Below are 18385 nucleotides of genomic sequence, written 5' to 3'. Positions count from 1 at the left end.
TTAAGCTTATGTAGCTTGCATATATTTTTACATATAAAAAAATAAAGATTCCATTTTATTTTTTTGAACATTATACAATATGCTTACCTTTCTAAAATAGTTTTTACACCTATAACACTACCCAAGGAGAGATTCTCCATTATCTTATTATTGTGTTTTACCCATTGTCATCATGTTTTTAAAATCTTTTCATTTTTGCAAAAGTAAATATCTCCAATGTTTAGCTTGTACTTCCATAACAATTCTGTTATTCTTGCTCAGTGATCTGTTTTTGCATGTTTAACTTACAAAAGCAAATACATTGTTTAAATCTTGCACAAGCCAGCTAATTTAGAATGTTATTTTCTTTCTTTCTTTACCTTCTTTTTTAACCATATATGCTTCTTAGGACAGAAACATAATGAGATGTGTTTTTTTTTTTGATAATTTTGAAAACAGATCACGATGTGGATAGAATAGGAAAATTAATTCATATAATAAAGACAACTAAACCGATTTAATTTGTATTCAGAATGTAAGCTTATCGGTGGTTTATGACATTATGCTCCATCCCATTTTTTTTTGTTGTTGTTGTGTTTAAAAAACACATCTCACAGGGATTATTTTTTCAGTGTATAAGTGAACAGTGTTAACTTCTGTGAACCCCCAGTGCTTCCAAGGATATCGATGCATAATTTTTTGTGTATGTTTAGACACACTTAAAATTTAGAAAAGTAAACCAGAGGAGCTTGCTGCTCTCTGAGGAACAAGATAATTCTTAATTTTTATGTCTGGAATTCATTTTAAGAATTTTGACATTACTTTCCAAAGGAGACTAAGGCTAATAAACATAGACTGCCAGGTTTTCTCCCCCGTTGTGATTCTTCTACATCAGGGGTCTCTAACCCCTGGGCCGTGGACTGGTACCGGTCCGCAGCTTGTTAGGAACCGGGCCGCACAGCAGGAGGTGAGCGGTGGGCGAGCGAGCCAAGCTTCATGTGCCGCTCCCCATTGCTCGCGTTACCACCTGAACCATTCCCACGATCCCCCCCACCCCACGCTCCACCACCCCCCGTCCGTGGAAAAATTGTCCTCCATGAAACCGGTCCCTGGTGCCAAAAAGGTTGGGGACCAATGTTCTACATCATAACTAATATTGCATGCTGAAATAGAGTAGTCAGTTTGTGTGTACAGGTAGCCATGTGACATAAACAACTTACTATTCTTTAACAGGGCTCACATATGGGACACAGGAATGAGGTTGGTCTTTGGGTAACATCATCATCAAGATTGCAGAAAGCACAGTAGAAAATGCGTCTTGTTCCCAGGACTGCCAGATCGCTAGCTCTGTTGCCTTTTTACAGCAGTGAGATTTAATGAAATGCCCATGATGCGCATCTAGGGAGAGATGCATCTTGCACACGGTTGGGGTCTCTCTTCCCGTCCTGTGCTCCTGTAACTCCCATTAGTGTTAATGGGAGTTTCACTAAGCGCATCGAGGGGAGGAGAGACCCCCCAAAGTGGTCAGGATTATGTGTTAGAAATCACCATATACTTTCCTCTTCCTTCTTCCCTCTCCCCTGCGTTTGAAAATCTACTGAATGAAAAACTATTGTGAGAGAATCTGAAAAAGGAAAGAGCAAGCAGCAGGCTGAACAGCTGCAGAACCCACTGGGATGCTCCAGCCAAGCCAAAACTTCTCTAGTTTTTAACCCAGGTTTTCTTTCTTCAGCCTTTCAAGCCTAAGGCTGAGCAGCATGGGGAACACACAGGAGCCTCGACCGGAGAAACCAGCTCTTTAGATCCTTTTACCTCCTGGCCAGTGACTATGGGGGAGGGCCTTGCGTGTGAAATGATGTCATCCTCTCTTTGCTCTAATTCCTTGACTTTTAAACTGACACTGACGGACTGCATGGGGCACAACATTTGACCTAGTTAGCAATTGATTTAATCTGACTAGAATGTTTCAACTTCTAAATCCCTATTTGTCTAAATAAGTGGTTTTTAAAGGAAATCAGTCACTTTATTATTAAGTAATTTTTTTCTTAAAAAAATTTGACAATGTTTGGAGAAATCTGTCCAGCCAGAGTGCCCTCTAGTGTCCATTCATAGAATTTCCATAATACATGCTTTGAGGGGAAAATGTAATGAAGGGTGGCCACAAGCATTGTTAGTTCTTGGTTGGATTCCCAGGCTTGTGTACATCCCTGCTAGCTTCTGTGATGAGTGTTCAAATGCTAGAGCGGAAAAGTCAATAAGGTGTCTGTCTCTCTGTCTCCCTCCCTCCTTCTATCCCTCCTTTACCCCGTCCCCCCTCTTTTTTTGAGTTCTTAGAAAACAAGCGGAAAAACTTTAATAGGAGGATTGTCCTTGTTTATTTTCTTAAAAGTATAATGGAAAAGTCGCGTCTTACTTCTTAAAATAGTCAGACTCCATATTATTCAGATTTTCTTTTTGGCTTTAAAAAAATGTTTCAGACACTAAAGAGAATTTTTAAAATTTCTAATAAACCTAACACTTTGAATAAATCACAAACTATGTGTAATAAGATGAACGCCCTCCTGGCACGCTAATGTGACCGGTTGTGTTGGAATTGCCAAGGAGCCTGCTGTTTGAGAGCCATATAACAAAACTAAGATGACAACCCTGATCCAGCATGTGTCTCCACAGTTATCCCCTCAGAATTCAAAGATGACATTCCAATGATGGAAGTTGTCAGCACGTGTATGTTCTGCCTGGTTAGTGAATACAGGGACATCTTATTGATATTGCTTGCATTCTTTTTGCATTAACTCATCAAAACTCAATTATCATGAAATTAAAAACAGGAAACAGTTCTCAGTGTAACAAAAGCAGCCAGTGTATTTAACTCTGTGCTGTGTTTCAGGCGACCCACATTGTATAAGTGACAAAGCATTTATTACCCGGTTTATTGTGGTATTATAGAGCGGAGAGCGCTAAATAATCAATCAGTTAATGGTCTGTATGGCAGTTTGAACACATCACATCCATTGTGCTTATGCTGTTAGAAGGATGAGCTGATAACTCCAGTGTATGTTGCATGTTTATTCAGAGCCTAATGTCCTAAACTAGGGCTGACAGAAATCTTGGAAAATGCAGCTTTAGCACTGGCAGTTTCAAAGTTGCTAAAATATTTTAGAAATAACTTTGAGAAGCTTTGGGTACAAAAGTCCCTAAAGATAAGAGCTGGAATTATCCTTTAGATTACTTTCATTTTATTCTCTTCCTTTAACCAGCTTTATGTTTTGAAAAAGTTTAAATTTAGGGACTTCCCTGGCGGTCCAGGGGTTAAGACTTCGCCTTCCAATGCAGGGGGTGCAGGTTCGATCCCTGGTCTGGGGAGTTAAGATCCCACATACCTCGTGACCAGAAAAACAAAACATAAAAAAAGCAGAAGCAATATTGTAACAAATTCAATAAAGACTTTAAAATGGTCCATATCAAAGTGTATATATATATATATATATATATATATATATATATATATATATGCCATTGAGGCATTTTTTTTTTTTTTTTTTTTTTTTTTTTTTTTTTGGTGGTACGCGGGCCTCTCACTGTTGTGGCCCCTCCCGTTGCGGAGCACAGGCTCCGGACGCGCAGGCTCAGCAGCCATGGCCCACGGGCCCAGCCGCTCCGCGGCATATGGGATCCTCCCAGACCGGGGCACGAACCCGTATCCCCTGCATCGGCAGGCGGACTCTCAACCACTGCGCCACCAGGGAGGCCCGAGGCATTTTTTTTTGAAGTTTAAATTTCAAAAAGTTTTTTTGTTACCTTGTTTGGTTATATTTGTACCGTAGCTCCTTTATTATTATTATTTTTATGATGTGTCCTAAATTCTGTACGGTGCTTATTTCACAACGTGTTTATCACATCTCATGGATATTGCTCATTATACAGGGAGGCTGACTCATCTTCAAAACATGTTGCAAGTGGGCTTAGGTTTGTTATAGAAAATAAGTGGGAAGTAACTTAGGTGCTGGTTTGAAGAAACATGTTCAATTACAAGTTTTAGGTAAAAACAAGAAAAAGAGAGAGGAAAGAAAAGACATTCAAAATTAGATCTTTTTGAAAATGGTCCTTAATTAGATGAGAGCAAGAAGTAGGATTCTTGTGTGGATGTTATAAAGTGTTCTTTGAATGAGGGCAGAATTTTTTTAGACTTTTTGGTGGTTTGGAGTGGCCCTTTAATTGCTATTTGTTCATTTTTAAGTGAGGGGCCATTACATGAAAGATCTAACTCTTGTTTTCTCTATCTTCTTCCTAGGAGATAAAAGCACCGATTATGCTAATTTTTACCAGGGTTTGTGGGACTGCACAGGAGCTCTTTCTGATGAATTGTCATTTAAACGTGGTGATGTGATTTACATTCTTAGCAAGGTAAGCAGATACCCCAAAATGACAACTGTAAAGCATGAATACAAAGCTGCATTTTTATGCATTTGGATCTACAACACTAGGGGAAAAATGCCAACTGGAATTCTTCTAGGTCCTTGTTAACAATTGGGAGTTCACAATAATTATTTTGTCAAGTGAAATGTAATCAAATTTTAAACACAATCAGATAACAGGATTCAACTTAACAGTGTGTTTACCTATCACTTCAGCCGTTGGCTCACATCCACACACTGCCTTCTCCAGAAACAATATACTTATGTGAAAGTTAACATTGTAAGGTATTAGGTTATTTATTATGTTTTTCTTTCCTCTTCCTTTTTATTCTTCTGTGTGCTTATTCTGATTTTGTCTGCCATTCACTACTGGTAACACTGTGTTTATAGAACAAGTTTTTCATCTTTATGTAAATACATCGGGTGTTCCGACAATTTTAAAGCAATACTTTTCTATTCAGACAGGTTTAGGTAATTTTTTTTAAGTTTAACAGAATTGTATTTGTAAACATAATAGCAGAGTATATTGCTATGAACTCATCCTTATATATACAAAATCATTGTTTCTGCCTCTCAAGATACTGGATTATTCAAAATGCTTCTGGCCTTAGATCTAAAAGTCAAGATTCTTAATTGATTATACTTCTAATGACATGCCTGAGCTCCTTTAACTTTCATATTTTAACTTTGCCTACTGTAATATGGGGGTTAAAAAATATCTCCCTCAGTCTACTTCATGAGGCCACATTAGAAACAAATGATGTATGGAGACTATTTAACTATAAGTAAAGAAATGTTACATAAATCATAAGTCTAGGAGTTTAATGTGCTTTGTTGATTAGAGAAATATTTTGGAAAGATTATGACTTATTCAGAAAGATAATATGACTTATTAGATACAGAAGAGAATTTGGAAGTAAGGTCACTTATTGAATTCAAACACTAGTTGACTGGTGCATAAAATCATACACAGAAAATCATAGAACATTTGAGTCAGAGATCTTAGGGCTCATCTATCTATCCTTGGTTTTACAGATGAGGGAATTTGGCTCAAGAAAGTGCCAGAGCCAGTACTTAACAAGGTGTTTTGACTCCCAGGTCAGAGCTTTCTGCTCTGTTTTTTTCTTATGCCTGTATCTGTCTTCCTTCCTTTTCCCTCTCTTCTTCCCCCCGCCGTCTTCCCCCCCCTTCTTTCCTTACTTGTATTTAACTTGTAACTGTCGTAAAGTGCCTAAAATGTGCAAGGGCCCATTCTAGGCACCAGGAATCCAAAAAAAAAAAAAAAAAAAAAGAGAGATAAGCCCTTGTAGATTGGAGGAAAATAGTAAGTAAATACAGCCTACTGTGATCATTGCTGGTTGAGGTGCCCAAATAAGACTTGTCCCTTATTTCTCAGTCCTCTGCTTGCTAGTGTATTTTTTTTTTTTTTAGAAAGATACAGTTCTTGGAAGCTATAGATTGCCATATCACAACTCTTGGATTAAGCCCATTACAGAGCATTCAATAGTCCTGTGTTAAAATGACAGCTTTTTGAGTCAGTTACTTAATATAGAAAGCAAACTGATTAGTTTCAGTTCTTGAAAAGAAACTTTCTTGGAATCATTCCTCAAATTTACTTAGCTCACAGTTTCTTTCACCAATTTAGCTGCATAAAATTAAATTGTGTGTAAAATTGCATATAAAATTAAAAGGTTGATTAGCTTCCACTTGGAACTTCAGACTGTAGGGATAAATGGCATGTAGCCAGTATGTTTGTATGGTAAAATATGAAACTTACAAAGCCCATGTGGGTTTGTTCTTGAAGCCTTCTTTATGAATCAAGTTGTCTTTGGTTTTTTTTGGTTTTTTTTTCAAGTTGTCTTTGTTGCTGAAAGCCTCAGAGTACCAGCCTCTGGGACAGGCTGTGGCGTAAGCAGCGTTCCCATAGGCTTGTCTTATTTCTGCCATTGCCTCAGAAAATCATTTTCTGTGAATATGAAATTGAAAGTACAATCATAGGTGTGTACCATATTTCTAGGATTCTGGGGGAAGTCATTCCTTTTCTCCCAAACCTGTTTTGTGATGATTGTAATTTTATATGTGAAGCCTGTTATAGAGCTAAGGGTGGTAGTCCACCTCACAGGAAGAATATACTCCTATCTAAAATTTCTAAATGCTGTTATTTGGGTATGGGCTGCCTGAAAATACTTCCTTTATCAACCTTTCACAAGGTTTAAATTTCCACCGGCAGCATTTCATGAGAGGCCTTCTAGAGATGGGCATTTTATCTGGAGCTCATTTTGGTTTTTGAAAGAAGAGACAAGGCTTTGTTAGCACATTATCACCATTGGCTGGATGAGTAAATACCCATATTTACCCAGCTGCGGACCTGGTAGAATCAACCAGGTTGATCTTATTAGTGAGGGTGAAAGAAGGACAGTTAGTTTTCTCTTGATGGAATTTGGACAAATTCTGGGCTGTTGATGAGCATCTTGGCTATTTGTTGTCAGGTTGCTTTGGGGTTCAGGATATATTTATGAAGACTCTTACTTCCCCACTTGGCTTTGGGTGAGTTCAGATAGGAACCTCTGATGATTCTTTAATTTTATATTTGCTTGGTCTTCCAGTTTTTATAAAAATTTTGGCAAACATAGACCATAAGTTAATATCATAAATTTATTTAATATGTGAACGATGACAGCAGTTTGAATGATGAGTATCATTATAAATTCAGAACTCAAGGCCCTTAGAAGAAGAGAGCAAAGAATTGCTCAGAAGGACTTGTTTCTAGATCAAGGTAGAGCTGATGCTATGTATTGATTTTTTTTTAAGTGCAATAAATATAGAAATCACTAGCATTGTTATATGCCTAGAAATTTGTTTAATCTTTCTCAGAGTTATATTTAGATTCCATGGTGATGGAATGAAAATTTACCGTTTAAATTTATTTTTTACACCATCTAGTGGCTCAGAATGAGTGGTGCAGGTAATTGTAGCTAATGTGCACAATCAAAATGATGTCATAAATCCAACTTTAAATTTAGCTATGGGTTATTACTTTCCTATCTCATGTCAATGAAGTATAAGCATTAATCATGAAAATTCTTTTCATCATTCTGAATTAAATGTAAAAATTGTATACTTAAGGAAAAATGCATTTTAAGGAGTCTAACAGTATTTATAGAGACATAAAAAATGTGTACTTAGTAAAAAAAAATTAGTGCCACAACTTTTCTAATAAAAAATGCCATTTAAAAGATTTCAAATAAATACAACTTGCTTTTTATAATTAACTGATCTATAGTTTGCAGTATTTAATTATCGTTAATTTGACTTACCTTCTAGAAGCTTGTTAGTTCTGAAAATAATCTTTTTAAAAAAGGCAACACAAGATAGTTTAAGAAGAGATACATTCTTTTCAATATAAATAAACCTTTAGACAAATCAAGAAATAAAATGGCATGTACTATAATAAAGAATATTTTAATTTTGTAAATATAATGACAAAAAGATTTAGCTAGTTTGATGATTAGGCTCTCTGTATTAAAATTCACTATAGAAATATAGTTTGATTTTAAAATTCAGTCTTTTTTTTCTATTTTTGCAAGGAAGCCTTGATGGGGTGTCAGCTGTGCTCAGTCTGCCTGGGGGTGATTTATTTATTTTAAGCCTCTTTTGAGTTATACAGATCTTAGCTTTTCTTTCTTTCTTTACTTTTTTCTTTCTTTCTTTCTTTTTTTAGTGAAAATCAAATGTTACAATAAAGAAGGAAGAGAAGGCAGCTACCCTGCCCTTCCCCCTCCCTTTTTAACATTTTCCAATTAGCAGCTGCCATGTGACCCCTGGCTGAGCTAGCCCCTCCTTCAAAGTGTCTGGCATTTTCTTGGTTTTAACCTTTGAACCTTACTAATAATAAATCTAAATACTACTTGCCTAAAAATGCAAGCCTGTAACTTTTTGCTTACAGGTCTTTTCATATAACATTGCTGCTGTTTTTTTATGTGTTAAAACATTTTATATACTTCAATAGTTCAGTGGAGATTTAGAAATTCCCCCCCCCCCCCACAAAGATGGAAGGTATTTATAGGGAGGGATGAAAGTGAAATATGTGATTTTTTTTTTTAAGCAAGGTACAATTACCTTTTTTTTTTAAATTTATTTTTGGCTGCGTTGGGTCTTCATTGCCACACAGGGACTTTCTCTAGTTGTGGACAGCAGGAGCTACTCTTCATTGTGGTGCATGGGCTTCTCACTGCAGGGGCTTCTCTTGTGGCGGAGCATGGGCTCTAGGCGTGCGGGCTTCAGTAGTTGTGGCACGCAGGCTCAGTAGTTGTGGCACACGGGCTCTAGAGCGCAGGCTCAGTAGTTGTGGTGCATGGGCTTAGTTGCTCCGTGGCATGTGGGATCTTCCCGGACCAGGGCTCGAATCTGAGTCCCCTGCATTGGCAGGTGGATTCTTAACCACTGCTCCACCAGGGAGGTCTCCAGGAATATGTGATTTTAATGACAGCTGCCTTGTTAGTGAAGTTATTATGAAACACAAGGCCTACTTTCAGATTTATTTGATGGGGGAAATTCATATTTGAGATTGCAAATCTTTTATTTTTATTTATTTTTTAGGAATCAGGTTGTTTAAAATCATGCTAAATTCTTTTACTGGTTTGCATTTCAATTTTATTACCACCTTAAACATGGACACAATATCATAGTTAATAGTATTGTCCTAGAACCGTGTTTATGGAGTTTTATAATTTTCATGGCAGGATCCAGGTTATATAGCTACAGGCATATTATAGTCCCACATAGCTCTTTGGCTATTTTATTCTATTTGCTGTTCTGGATTTACATTGTCTATTAGTTTATCCTTCAATCTGTACTCACCAGTAAATTGTTAACCACATTCCTATTCTTACTTTTAAGGCAATAAATTATTTTTAGAGGCTTAATGACAGAAGAGCTATGCTTCAGCAGGAAAGAGGCATGCTGCTTGTCTGCTATTAACAGAAAAATAAGAGAGTTAAGAATCCTGGAATATTTCATCTAGTCTAGGACACATGTGACTTGGGCTTTGCAGCTTTTTGAGACATTTTTTATTAAGTCAAAAACAGGAAATGTGGGTTGACAGTGTTCACTAATATACAGTAAAAGGGCATTTTTTTTAGTGTGTGTTGTTTGGAGTTTCGAGCATTGCTTCCCTTTGTAGCTGTGACTTTTTCCAGTGATTGGTGAAATGTAACTGTCACTGATCATTTGCTTCTCATTGTGAAAATGTAAAAATTCTGTTACTAAGGCTTTTTTGGCTTCAGACTTACCAGAAAAACAAATAAAATGAAAGTCTTGCTGAGCTCTACTGGCAGAGGGAAATAAAGAGTTCCTTTTTAGCTCTCTTAGTTTTTCCTTTGTGACCATCTGACTCCATGTGCCACATACAGCAAAACCACCTGCTGAAGAGTAACCAGGACACCTCAATATAGGACATACCTTGATGATACTACGCTAGTTCCCTAAATGTTATCACATCTTGTAGTCTTTTGGGAAGGAGGAGGAGTGTTTGTACTTGTCACTGCGGTTGTTTGGGTCTGACGGCATTTAGTTTCTATGCTAAATGCCCACGGTGAAGCATAGTGGGCAGACCTATGCTATGCTTATAATCTCTCCCTGGTGGTGATAAGCAGTGTATGGAAACAGCACTACGTCAGAAGATGTTCTCATTCCACTCATGGGACTCTTGTTACCTATTTGCAAAAACCATGCTCTAGTACTTCCCGATTTTCTCTTACATAAAATGGAGGGAGCATTCCAGGAAAATGTTGACAGATGAAAGGGGAAGGTGCCTGCAGAAGACAGGCTGTCAGGCTGAGCCCCTGCAGTGGCTTGAGAAGTAAAGGAGAAACCAGAAGGCAGTGTCAGAGAGGCAAGTTACACAGAGGTGGCAGTGAAGGGGCTGCTATGGCTGCAGAGCCTACACGGTGTAATTCTGCATGGAGTAAGCAAAGGTTTTCCAGGAGCAAACCAAAACAACCTTAAAGAAAAGCACCATGTTGGTAAGTAAAAACAAAAAATCTTAAATGGAAAAATCCATGATTTTTTTATGCCCTTCTGCTCTCCCCCGACCCCCCCACAAAAATCAGGAGCTCCCTCAATGTATATATGGCACATTCTCACTCTTTTGAGATGTCTCCTTTCTTATCCCTTTAAAGATCAGATTCCCTTTGGAACAGCCCGTAATAATCAGGTTGCCTTATGGTGCACTCCAAAATGCTCTGTTTTTTTTTTTGTTGCCCTGGTATTTTGCTACACCAGTTAGTGGGAAGGCAGAGGGAGGGGATGAAAAAGTATTTATTGCATACCTTGTTCTAGGTACTCAATGTGCTTTCATTCCTCTGATTCTTAAGGTAACCCTACAAAGGATATGGTACTATCAATATAATTTTGCAGGTAGGAAAACTGATGCTTAGTAAGCTTATTATGTAAATCACCTGAGGATACCAGCTAGGAAGTACCTTCTTCTGGAATCAACGCAGATCTGAGCCTAAAGGCTTTTCTCTTTCCATTTTGCTATACCTACGTGGGCCATGACCAGGATTATCCGCTTCCCTGTCTCAATTCCTTGAGGTAGACACTGTGTCAAGTATTTTTGAATCCCCAATATCTAACATTGTGGCAGATAGATGTTTAATATATGTTTATGAAAATATAGTTAAAAATAGGAAATAACTGGGACTTCCCTGGTGGTGCAGTGGTTAGAATCCTCCTGCCAATGCAGGGGACATGGGTTCAAGCCCCGGTCCGGGAAGATCCCACATGCCGTGGAGCAACTAATCCCTTGCGCCACAGCTACTGAGCCTGCGCTCTAGAGCCCATGTGCCACAACTACTGAGCCAGCGCTCTAGAGCCTGCAAGCCACAAGTACTGAGCCTGCGTGCTGCAACTACTAAAGCCCGCGAGCCTAGAGCCCGTGCTCCGCAACAACCAGAGAAAGCCTGCGCGCAGTAAGGAAGACCCAATGCAGCCAAAAATAAATAAATAAATTTACATTTAAAAAAAAAAGGAAATAATCCTGAACTTCTTAAAGGAATTTAGAATGGTAGAATTGTAGAGGTAGGGGAACCTTAGTGCTAGCTCTTCACTTTATAGGTGAGAAGATCTTGAGGCTCCACATAATTGGGGAAAAATAAATAAAAGGCTAATGGAAAAAAGGACTGCCTCTGGAGACCTTAAAAGACAATGGAGTTTCTACGCTTGAACTTCCTGAGCTTCTTGGCAGCCAAACTGAAAAAGGGAGAGACAAGGAGCTAATAATTCTTTTTAATCATAAAGGAGGAAGCTTGGCTTTTCCCAGCACTGGCTACTTGAAAAAAAAAAAATCTCACGTGAATTTCTAGAATCTTCGCTGATTATCTGACCTCAACAACTTTATATAATAAGAACAGTGGCAGATATTACCCTCAACAACAAAAAATTTATAGTACATATAACAAGAGATTTCATATAGGTAATTCTGTGAGGGTCCAAATGTATAATAATTAGACTTACTGATTTATGTTAAGTACGTAACTGGATTATTGTGGAGTCTCAAAGAGTGATATAAATGTAAAAAAAAAAATCACCCCTAAAGAACTTGGGGATTGCCCAAGGTCACATACCTAGTTAGTAGCAAGCTGGAGACTCTCAATCTTCTGAGAAAATAATCACAAGAATAAGAAGCAGCAGCTGAAAAACTAGCAGATTTTCCCCTAGACCTGCCACACTGTTTCTGCCTTTGCAGAGTTCTGTCTTAACCTCTTCCGTACTTACAGTAAATTCAACTGAAGCCATTTCTTTGAAGAACTAGAATTATTTGGTCCCAGTTCTTCAGGGGGCAGGTATCTTTCTTTCTGCAAGTGGAATTTAGGCTCTTTAGACAAGGTATGCTATACAGCACATTGGAAAACGTGACGGGCCACAGCCAGCCATGTCGAGGAGCAGCACACTTCATATTGTGAAGCTAAACATACTTCAGAACAAATGTTTGTTTAGTCATTACTAAAATTCTTCAAGTATGTCCAATATACACATAGAAAATATATTCCTATTGGAAATTACCCTTCTTAAGAAAACATTTAGGAGGGTCATCTGGTGCATCATCCAAAATGAAGAAAAAGTATGTTTGTTTCATCATGAAGTACATATTTATTGAACATCTTTTACACATCCTGGAGTGTGGGGCATACAGTTTGAGTGTAAGACATTGCCATGATCTCAGTGAGTTTCTACTTTATTTTAGTTGAACGGACAAAACTAAAGTACATAAACTCCACTGAGGAATAAATACTCAGCTTGAAATGGGAGATGTAAGTATGGATTAGATAACTGAGAGAAAAATTCATGAAAGCTGGGTAACCTGAGTCGAATCTTAGTTACTAGATAGGCTTTGGATGAGGGAGGGGAGATACCCCTTGGGGAAGGAGTGCCACATACAGAGGCAGGAATGAGTGCAGCACAGAAGGTTGGGCTGTGGGACCAGAGCAGTGAGAGGAGTTTGTAGTTAAAGCACTGGGGGGCTAGTATACATTCCTGAGCAGCCGAGTAAACTGACAAAGGCCGTTTCCGGGAAGTACAGAGAGGCAGAGTGGATGATGCAGTAATCCAGGGTGAGGTGATGAAGGTCTGAACTAGAACAGTTAACAGTCATGTACTGGTTGGTGAAATACACTGAGTACCAAGGCCACCCACTACTGAGCATGATTTGATCTTTCTTTGCCTAACAATATCTAAGAATCATCAGTCTGCATATCAGTTTTTACTTTATGCCATTGTAAATGTTGACTGTGTAGAAATTTGAATTAAATGTATCTTGACTCTGGAATATAAACTAAAATTTGTTACAGGAATTAAGTTCTTACTATCACCTTCCTTGCTCGTCTTTTGTCTCTCTCGCTTTAAAAATGGAGTGCGGGGCTTCCCTGGTGGGGCAGTGGTTGAGAGTCCACCTGCCAATGCAGGGGACACGGGTTCGTGCCCCGGTCCGGGAAGATCCAGTGCACGGAGGAAAAAAATAGTAATTCTTTGAATTAGAGTAACTCAAAGTCACATTTGCATAGTAAATTATAAAGTAGTGAGGTTGATTTCCATGAGCTGCTAAGAGACTTAGGTTGGTAAAGCAGGTTCGTGGTATTCAAACATCAGGGAGGATCTTAGAAATTGTTAGTGTCCATTTCCTCATTTAAGCAATGAGTTAGGAGACTAAGATTCAAGCAGTTAAAGTGTAGATAATAATAGTAAAAAAAATGAAGTTGTCAAGTACCTGTTGTGCATTTTAAGACAACTTTTGAAATGATGGATGTATAAGAAATGATTCTTACAAAGGTTCTAATTGGAGATAGTAAAAAGGAAGAGATTGAAGAGGTAGCCTTGAAGAAAGTATTTCCATATTTTAAATAGTTATCTAGTTTTCATGCTACTACAATGTTTATGAACAATTTGAAAAATTGAACATATCACAGTGAATAGTTGGAAAACAATGGTAAAGTCCACTGGTTCTGAAACTCAATGTAGTTTATATTTTGTGAATAAAATTACCTTTATTTCTGCACAAGGCTGGTATGTTTTGAAGCACAGATATACATTTGGAGAAAGGAATATAGTCTTTTAACCTTTCTAACACCTGTTGCTTTCAAACAGATTGGTAACTACTTTCTGAAAGGGGTGGTACATCACAAAATCTTACTAATGTTTCAAGTTTCTGTTAAGGCAGCATTCTTTTACCATATGGTTTGTAGAAAGTGGATTAACATACTTGAGAAATGAGAATCATGGTGCTGAAAAGGATTTAAGTAAATGTTGGCATCTTATTTAAGTGTAAAATAATACACTGGCAGAGAGAGAAGATTTAGTTAGTAAGTAAACGTGGACATATGTTTGCTATTGTGTTGGATAAAGTCTCTGTTTCACTTTATCAAAACTAGCCCTTTTTTTCCTGCCTTTTTACATAATCACTTTAATTTATTGCTTAATAATGATTAATTGAGGCCTAAAATTTTAACTATAAAATAAAACAAAAACTATTTTAATGATATAAAAATTGAAAACAGAGGAGTTAGATCACAACTGTTCAGTGCTGCTTTATGATTGTTTTCTCAGATTATTGGGCAAGTTCAGCTTTCTTGCTTCTTTGACTGCCACATTACATTTTGCCTTGAAGCCATCCATTTTGCAGATATTAAATTTCTTTTGAGTACTATTTTTATACACTAAGCATCACTATACCTCTAGATCTTGATAGCATTACTACGGGAGGAGAAAGAAGCTTTGTGTTAGTAATTACCTAACATTGTCAGAAGCTGACTGCAGGCCTCTTTCTAGTGATAACAGAATAACTGCATAATGTAGCTTTATAGCACATGATTAATAGAAAATAATTACACGTCCTACAAAGGGATGCAATATTTCTTATAAATTGACTAGAATGGTTTCCTGTAGATTAAAGGACTCTTCATTATTTTATCAGTCCTCCTGAAGTACAGTCACTTGCCTATGTTAGCATTTCAGTTGATGTTAAGAGCCGAGTGGGGTGAAGAATACCAGATGGCAGAGCTTCTTGTACCTGAGATCTCGTGTGCCATCAAGATGACATGATGCTTCCTAACCTTTCAGAGATTTAGATGGCAGCCTGGTAGGACTTTTGTCTCTTTATTTTTTGTTTATTAACAAGATAAGGTGTGAGGGTTGTTTTTTTTTTTAATGACCCACCCTTGACTTTTAGACCAATACTACAATTAGTATGTGGACAGCGAGACAACATTGTATGGATTGCATTATTTTCCACTGTAAGTAATATATCATTCATAATCACATTTGTTTGGGGACAGCAAACAGGGAAGGCAAAGGAAGGCAGATTTTCTTCCTCCAAAGGAAAGCGTGTATGCTATTGAATCTTCAGGCTGGAGTTTAGAATACCGTACTCCAAGATGCATCTTCATTCCAATTTATAGGCTGCAAATGGTTTAATTGGGATTCATGTTGCTCAGGAGGTTCATACAGGGGATAGTAATGATAAAAGTAAAAGCTTCTGTGTTTGCAGTCTTGCTGACATACTCTAATGGCTGCAGTGTAAATCCATAAATTTGCCTACTAGATTTTTACCTCACTATGTTTTATCTTACCTCTTAATTCCACACAGGAGTGCTATATGGAATTCTTTACAAATGTAAAGTAATAAACATTCTGGTTTTTTATTTTTACTCTTTTCTGATTTAAACCCGTTATATTTTAGAGTACTTTTATGAGGTGTGTATTTCATATGCCTTTCAATTATTTTAAATTAATTTAGTGAAACATTTAAGATTATTTTAGCCTAAAACTTAATTTTTTCCAAGAATGTTACTTTTAAGGGATTTGTTTACAGCTGAATAAACTCCTCTGCTGTTTATTACTGTACTTTCTGTTTAATGAATCTTCTCAGTTGCCATCATGCAAAATTCTCTCATGTGTGAAGTATGTCATTGGTCCTTTGTTGAAGTGATTTGTTGGAAATCAATTTCTTAAATTTGGATGTGAATGAGCTTTTTGAGAACAATAATATGCCCTTAATTTAGAGTGTAGATTATAATTTCAAAACAGAATATTATAAAGTAATATGAACTTTCTGGTTTGTAACTTGAATCTAAACATTGAAACCCAGATTGCAGGCTCTTCTCTGAAAGCAGGTTTGGGTCATAATATGCCCTCTCACTAAATGTATTCTGTTTTCCTAGCCTTTGGGGGCCTAGTTCCTTTACCCTTTCCAAATAATCAGCTGAAAAAAATCTTAGATGGGCATTGGTTAAGAGCTTTCACACTTAGGCTTACTTTGTTAAGTGTCCATTTTGAAATCTTACACTGTGGGCCTTTGGCCTCTGCAAGGTGAAATACATTTGTTTTGTTAAGCATTAGGCTCTAATTGTATTCATTGCCTTAAAAAATTGAAAAGGGCAGTTTTATTAGGTACCTATTAGGATATAATGGTTACTAATCATAGCTTTCAGTAAGTTGGTATTTTCTTCTGACAAATATATTCTACATAGATTATAGTCATCTTCACTGAGTTCTGGGCATCAGACTATTTTCGTTGCTTAGAGAATTTTGTCCACTAAGTTCACACTATCAGGAAACTTTTAAAATCTTGAGTCTACTGCCTCATAAGCCAGAGCTGTGCCCTCATTAGAATCAGGCCTTTCTCCACCACCCCCGTTTTCCTTCCATCTTATTCTTACGAAAAACTTAATTCTGATACATCCCATTGTTTAAAAAAGTACTTATAGATTTTAATCTTGTAATCTCTCTATTGATAGACTACATATCAATACACACCTGGGAATGTTGCTACATTTGTATGGAAAAATTGTATTATTTTCCTTTCTGATGGTCAGTAGCATGGTTAGTCATCAGTACAAATGTTAAATCTGTACTGGTATTAACATTCCCTCCCCACATGTAACTCGGTATGCATATGCACATTTATCTGTGACTCAGATGTTGGAAATCATAGCCTATTGAATTACTTTGGGGATTGATTTTAAAAATGTATCTTATATGAAAAATTAAATTTGGGTCCTACAGTGCTTTTTCAGAGTATTGCTTTTGGGAGATATTATTCTTGAAACTTGTAATTCATTTTACTTTGTTTGTATCTCACTAAACATAAATAAATTTGAGATAAAAATACATTAGGCAATCTGGCAGACAAATGAGACCGGGTACAGTGTTCACTATGCCTAGAGCAGTGGTGTGTCTGTCAGCGGAGCAAAGGGAAGAAAAGGAGGCACAGGATTAGCTCACGCTGCAAAATAAATGCAAAAGTGACTCATCAATCAGTCTTTTTTTACAGCTAGATTAATATTTTGCCTTATGATTTGAGATACTTTTATTTCCTATTGATCTTCCCCCATAAGAGTGAATCTAATACCACCTTTAAATTCCTTCCATTCATCCTTTACCTAATGTTGTTTGTGATCAATCAGAGGAACAATAAATGCCTTTGGGAAGCTTTTGAAAAGGAGCCCTTTTGTGAATTATTTTGGAAGGCCAGTTGGGGGAAGCATTATTAGTGTTTCCTTATTCTCTAATTTATCTGTTTAAAACGTCTATACTCATTTTTAGATTTTCCTAAGAAGGGGCATACCTCTACATCCTAAATCATTTTCAGTCATATGAGTTTAACTAGGAATTAAGTAGTTTATTGTGAAAAAAAAAAAAAGTCTATCCTTGCTAGATGATAAGCTCCTTGAAGGCAAAGATAGTATCCTAAGGATCCTGGCTATGACCTCTGGAGCCTCTAACACTGGTGTTTGCATAATAAAAGGAGTCCCCCAGGCTGTGTGTGTGTGTGTGTGTGTGTGTGTGTGTGTGTGTGTGTAAGAGAGAGAGATGGGGGAGAGAGAGGGAAAGGGGCCCAGAGAGCGGACTTCCTTATGCAGTTTCATTTGCTAGGTTTCTGTCCTAAGTGACTGTTTCTGTGTTCTACACTGTGAAATAAACAGGCTTTGTCTTATACATTAATTTAAATCTTTGCCTAACAGCATTTTTAAAGTGTTCAGAAACAAGAAAAGATTAAAATGTTTCAACTTGCAGCTCAAGCTCCTATAACTTTATAAAAAGAAATAACATTTCTAAGAAGTTGCGTACAAACAACATTGTACTTACACCCAGTCTGAAGGTTAATATTGCATATTGTTTTCAATTAGGAATACAATAGATATGGCTGGTGGGTAGGAGAAATGAAGGGAGCCATTGGCTTGGTGCCGAAAGCCTACATAATGGAGATGTATGATATTTGAGAGTCCTGGGTAAGTACATTTTAATCCAATATTCTGTAATAGCTCATATGTTCTCTTGGTCTCTGCGTTATGAGTCTTTGCCTTTTTAAAAGTCTTTGTAGTTTTCTGATAGCACAAAGATTATGCTCCCAAATCATCTTCTTCTTTAAAAAAAAAATCTAGTTTAGTTTTAAAAATAACTTCATAGAATTTACTTTGGAAATAAATAGATTATTT

General features: G+C 37.1%; 1 protein-coding gene across 1 annotated transcript in view; it reads left to right on the top strand.

Annotated features, from left to right (window-relative positions):
- Positions 1-18169, top strand: part of SKAP2 (src kinase associated phosphoprotein 2) — a gene marked incomplete at both ends in the record, with an annotated part of 146906 nt that extends 128737 nt beyond the window's left edge. Inside the window, 2 exons of the mRNA XM_079711518.1 lie at positions 4271-4383; positions 18077-18169. Coding sequence (XP_079567644.1) covers positions 4271-4383; positions 18077-18169 — 206 coding nt within the window. The remainder of the gene's footprint in view (positions 1-4270; positions 4384-18076) is intronic.
- Between the last annotated feature and the right edge of the window lie 216 nt (positions 18170-18385).

Source organism: Hyperoodon ampullatus (assembly GCF_949752795.1).
Source record: "Hyperoodon ampullatus genome assembly, chromosome: 9".
NCBI lineage: Eukaryota > Metazoa > Chordata > Mammalia > Artiodactyla > Ziphiidae > Hyperoodon > Hyperoodon ampullatus.
The sequence above is the reverse complement of the archived record's forward strand: the minus strand, read 5'-3'. Positions and strand labels throughout refer to the sequence as shown.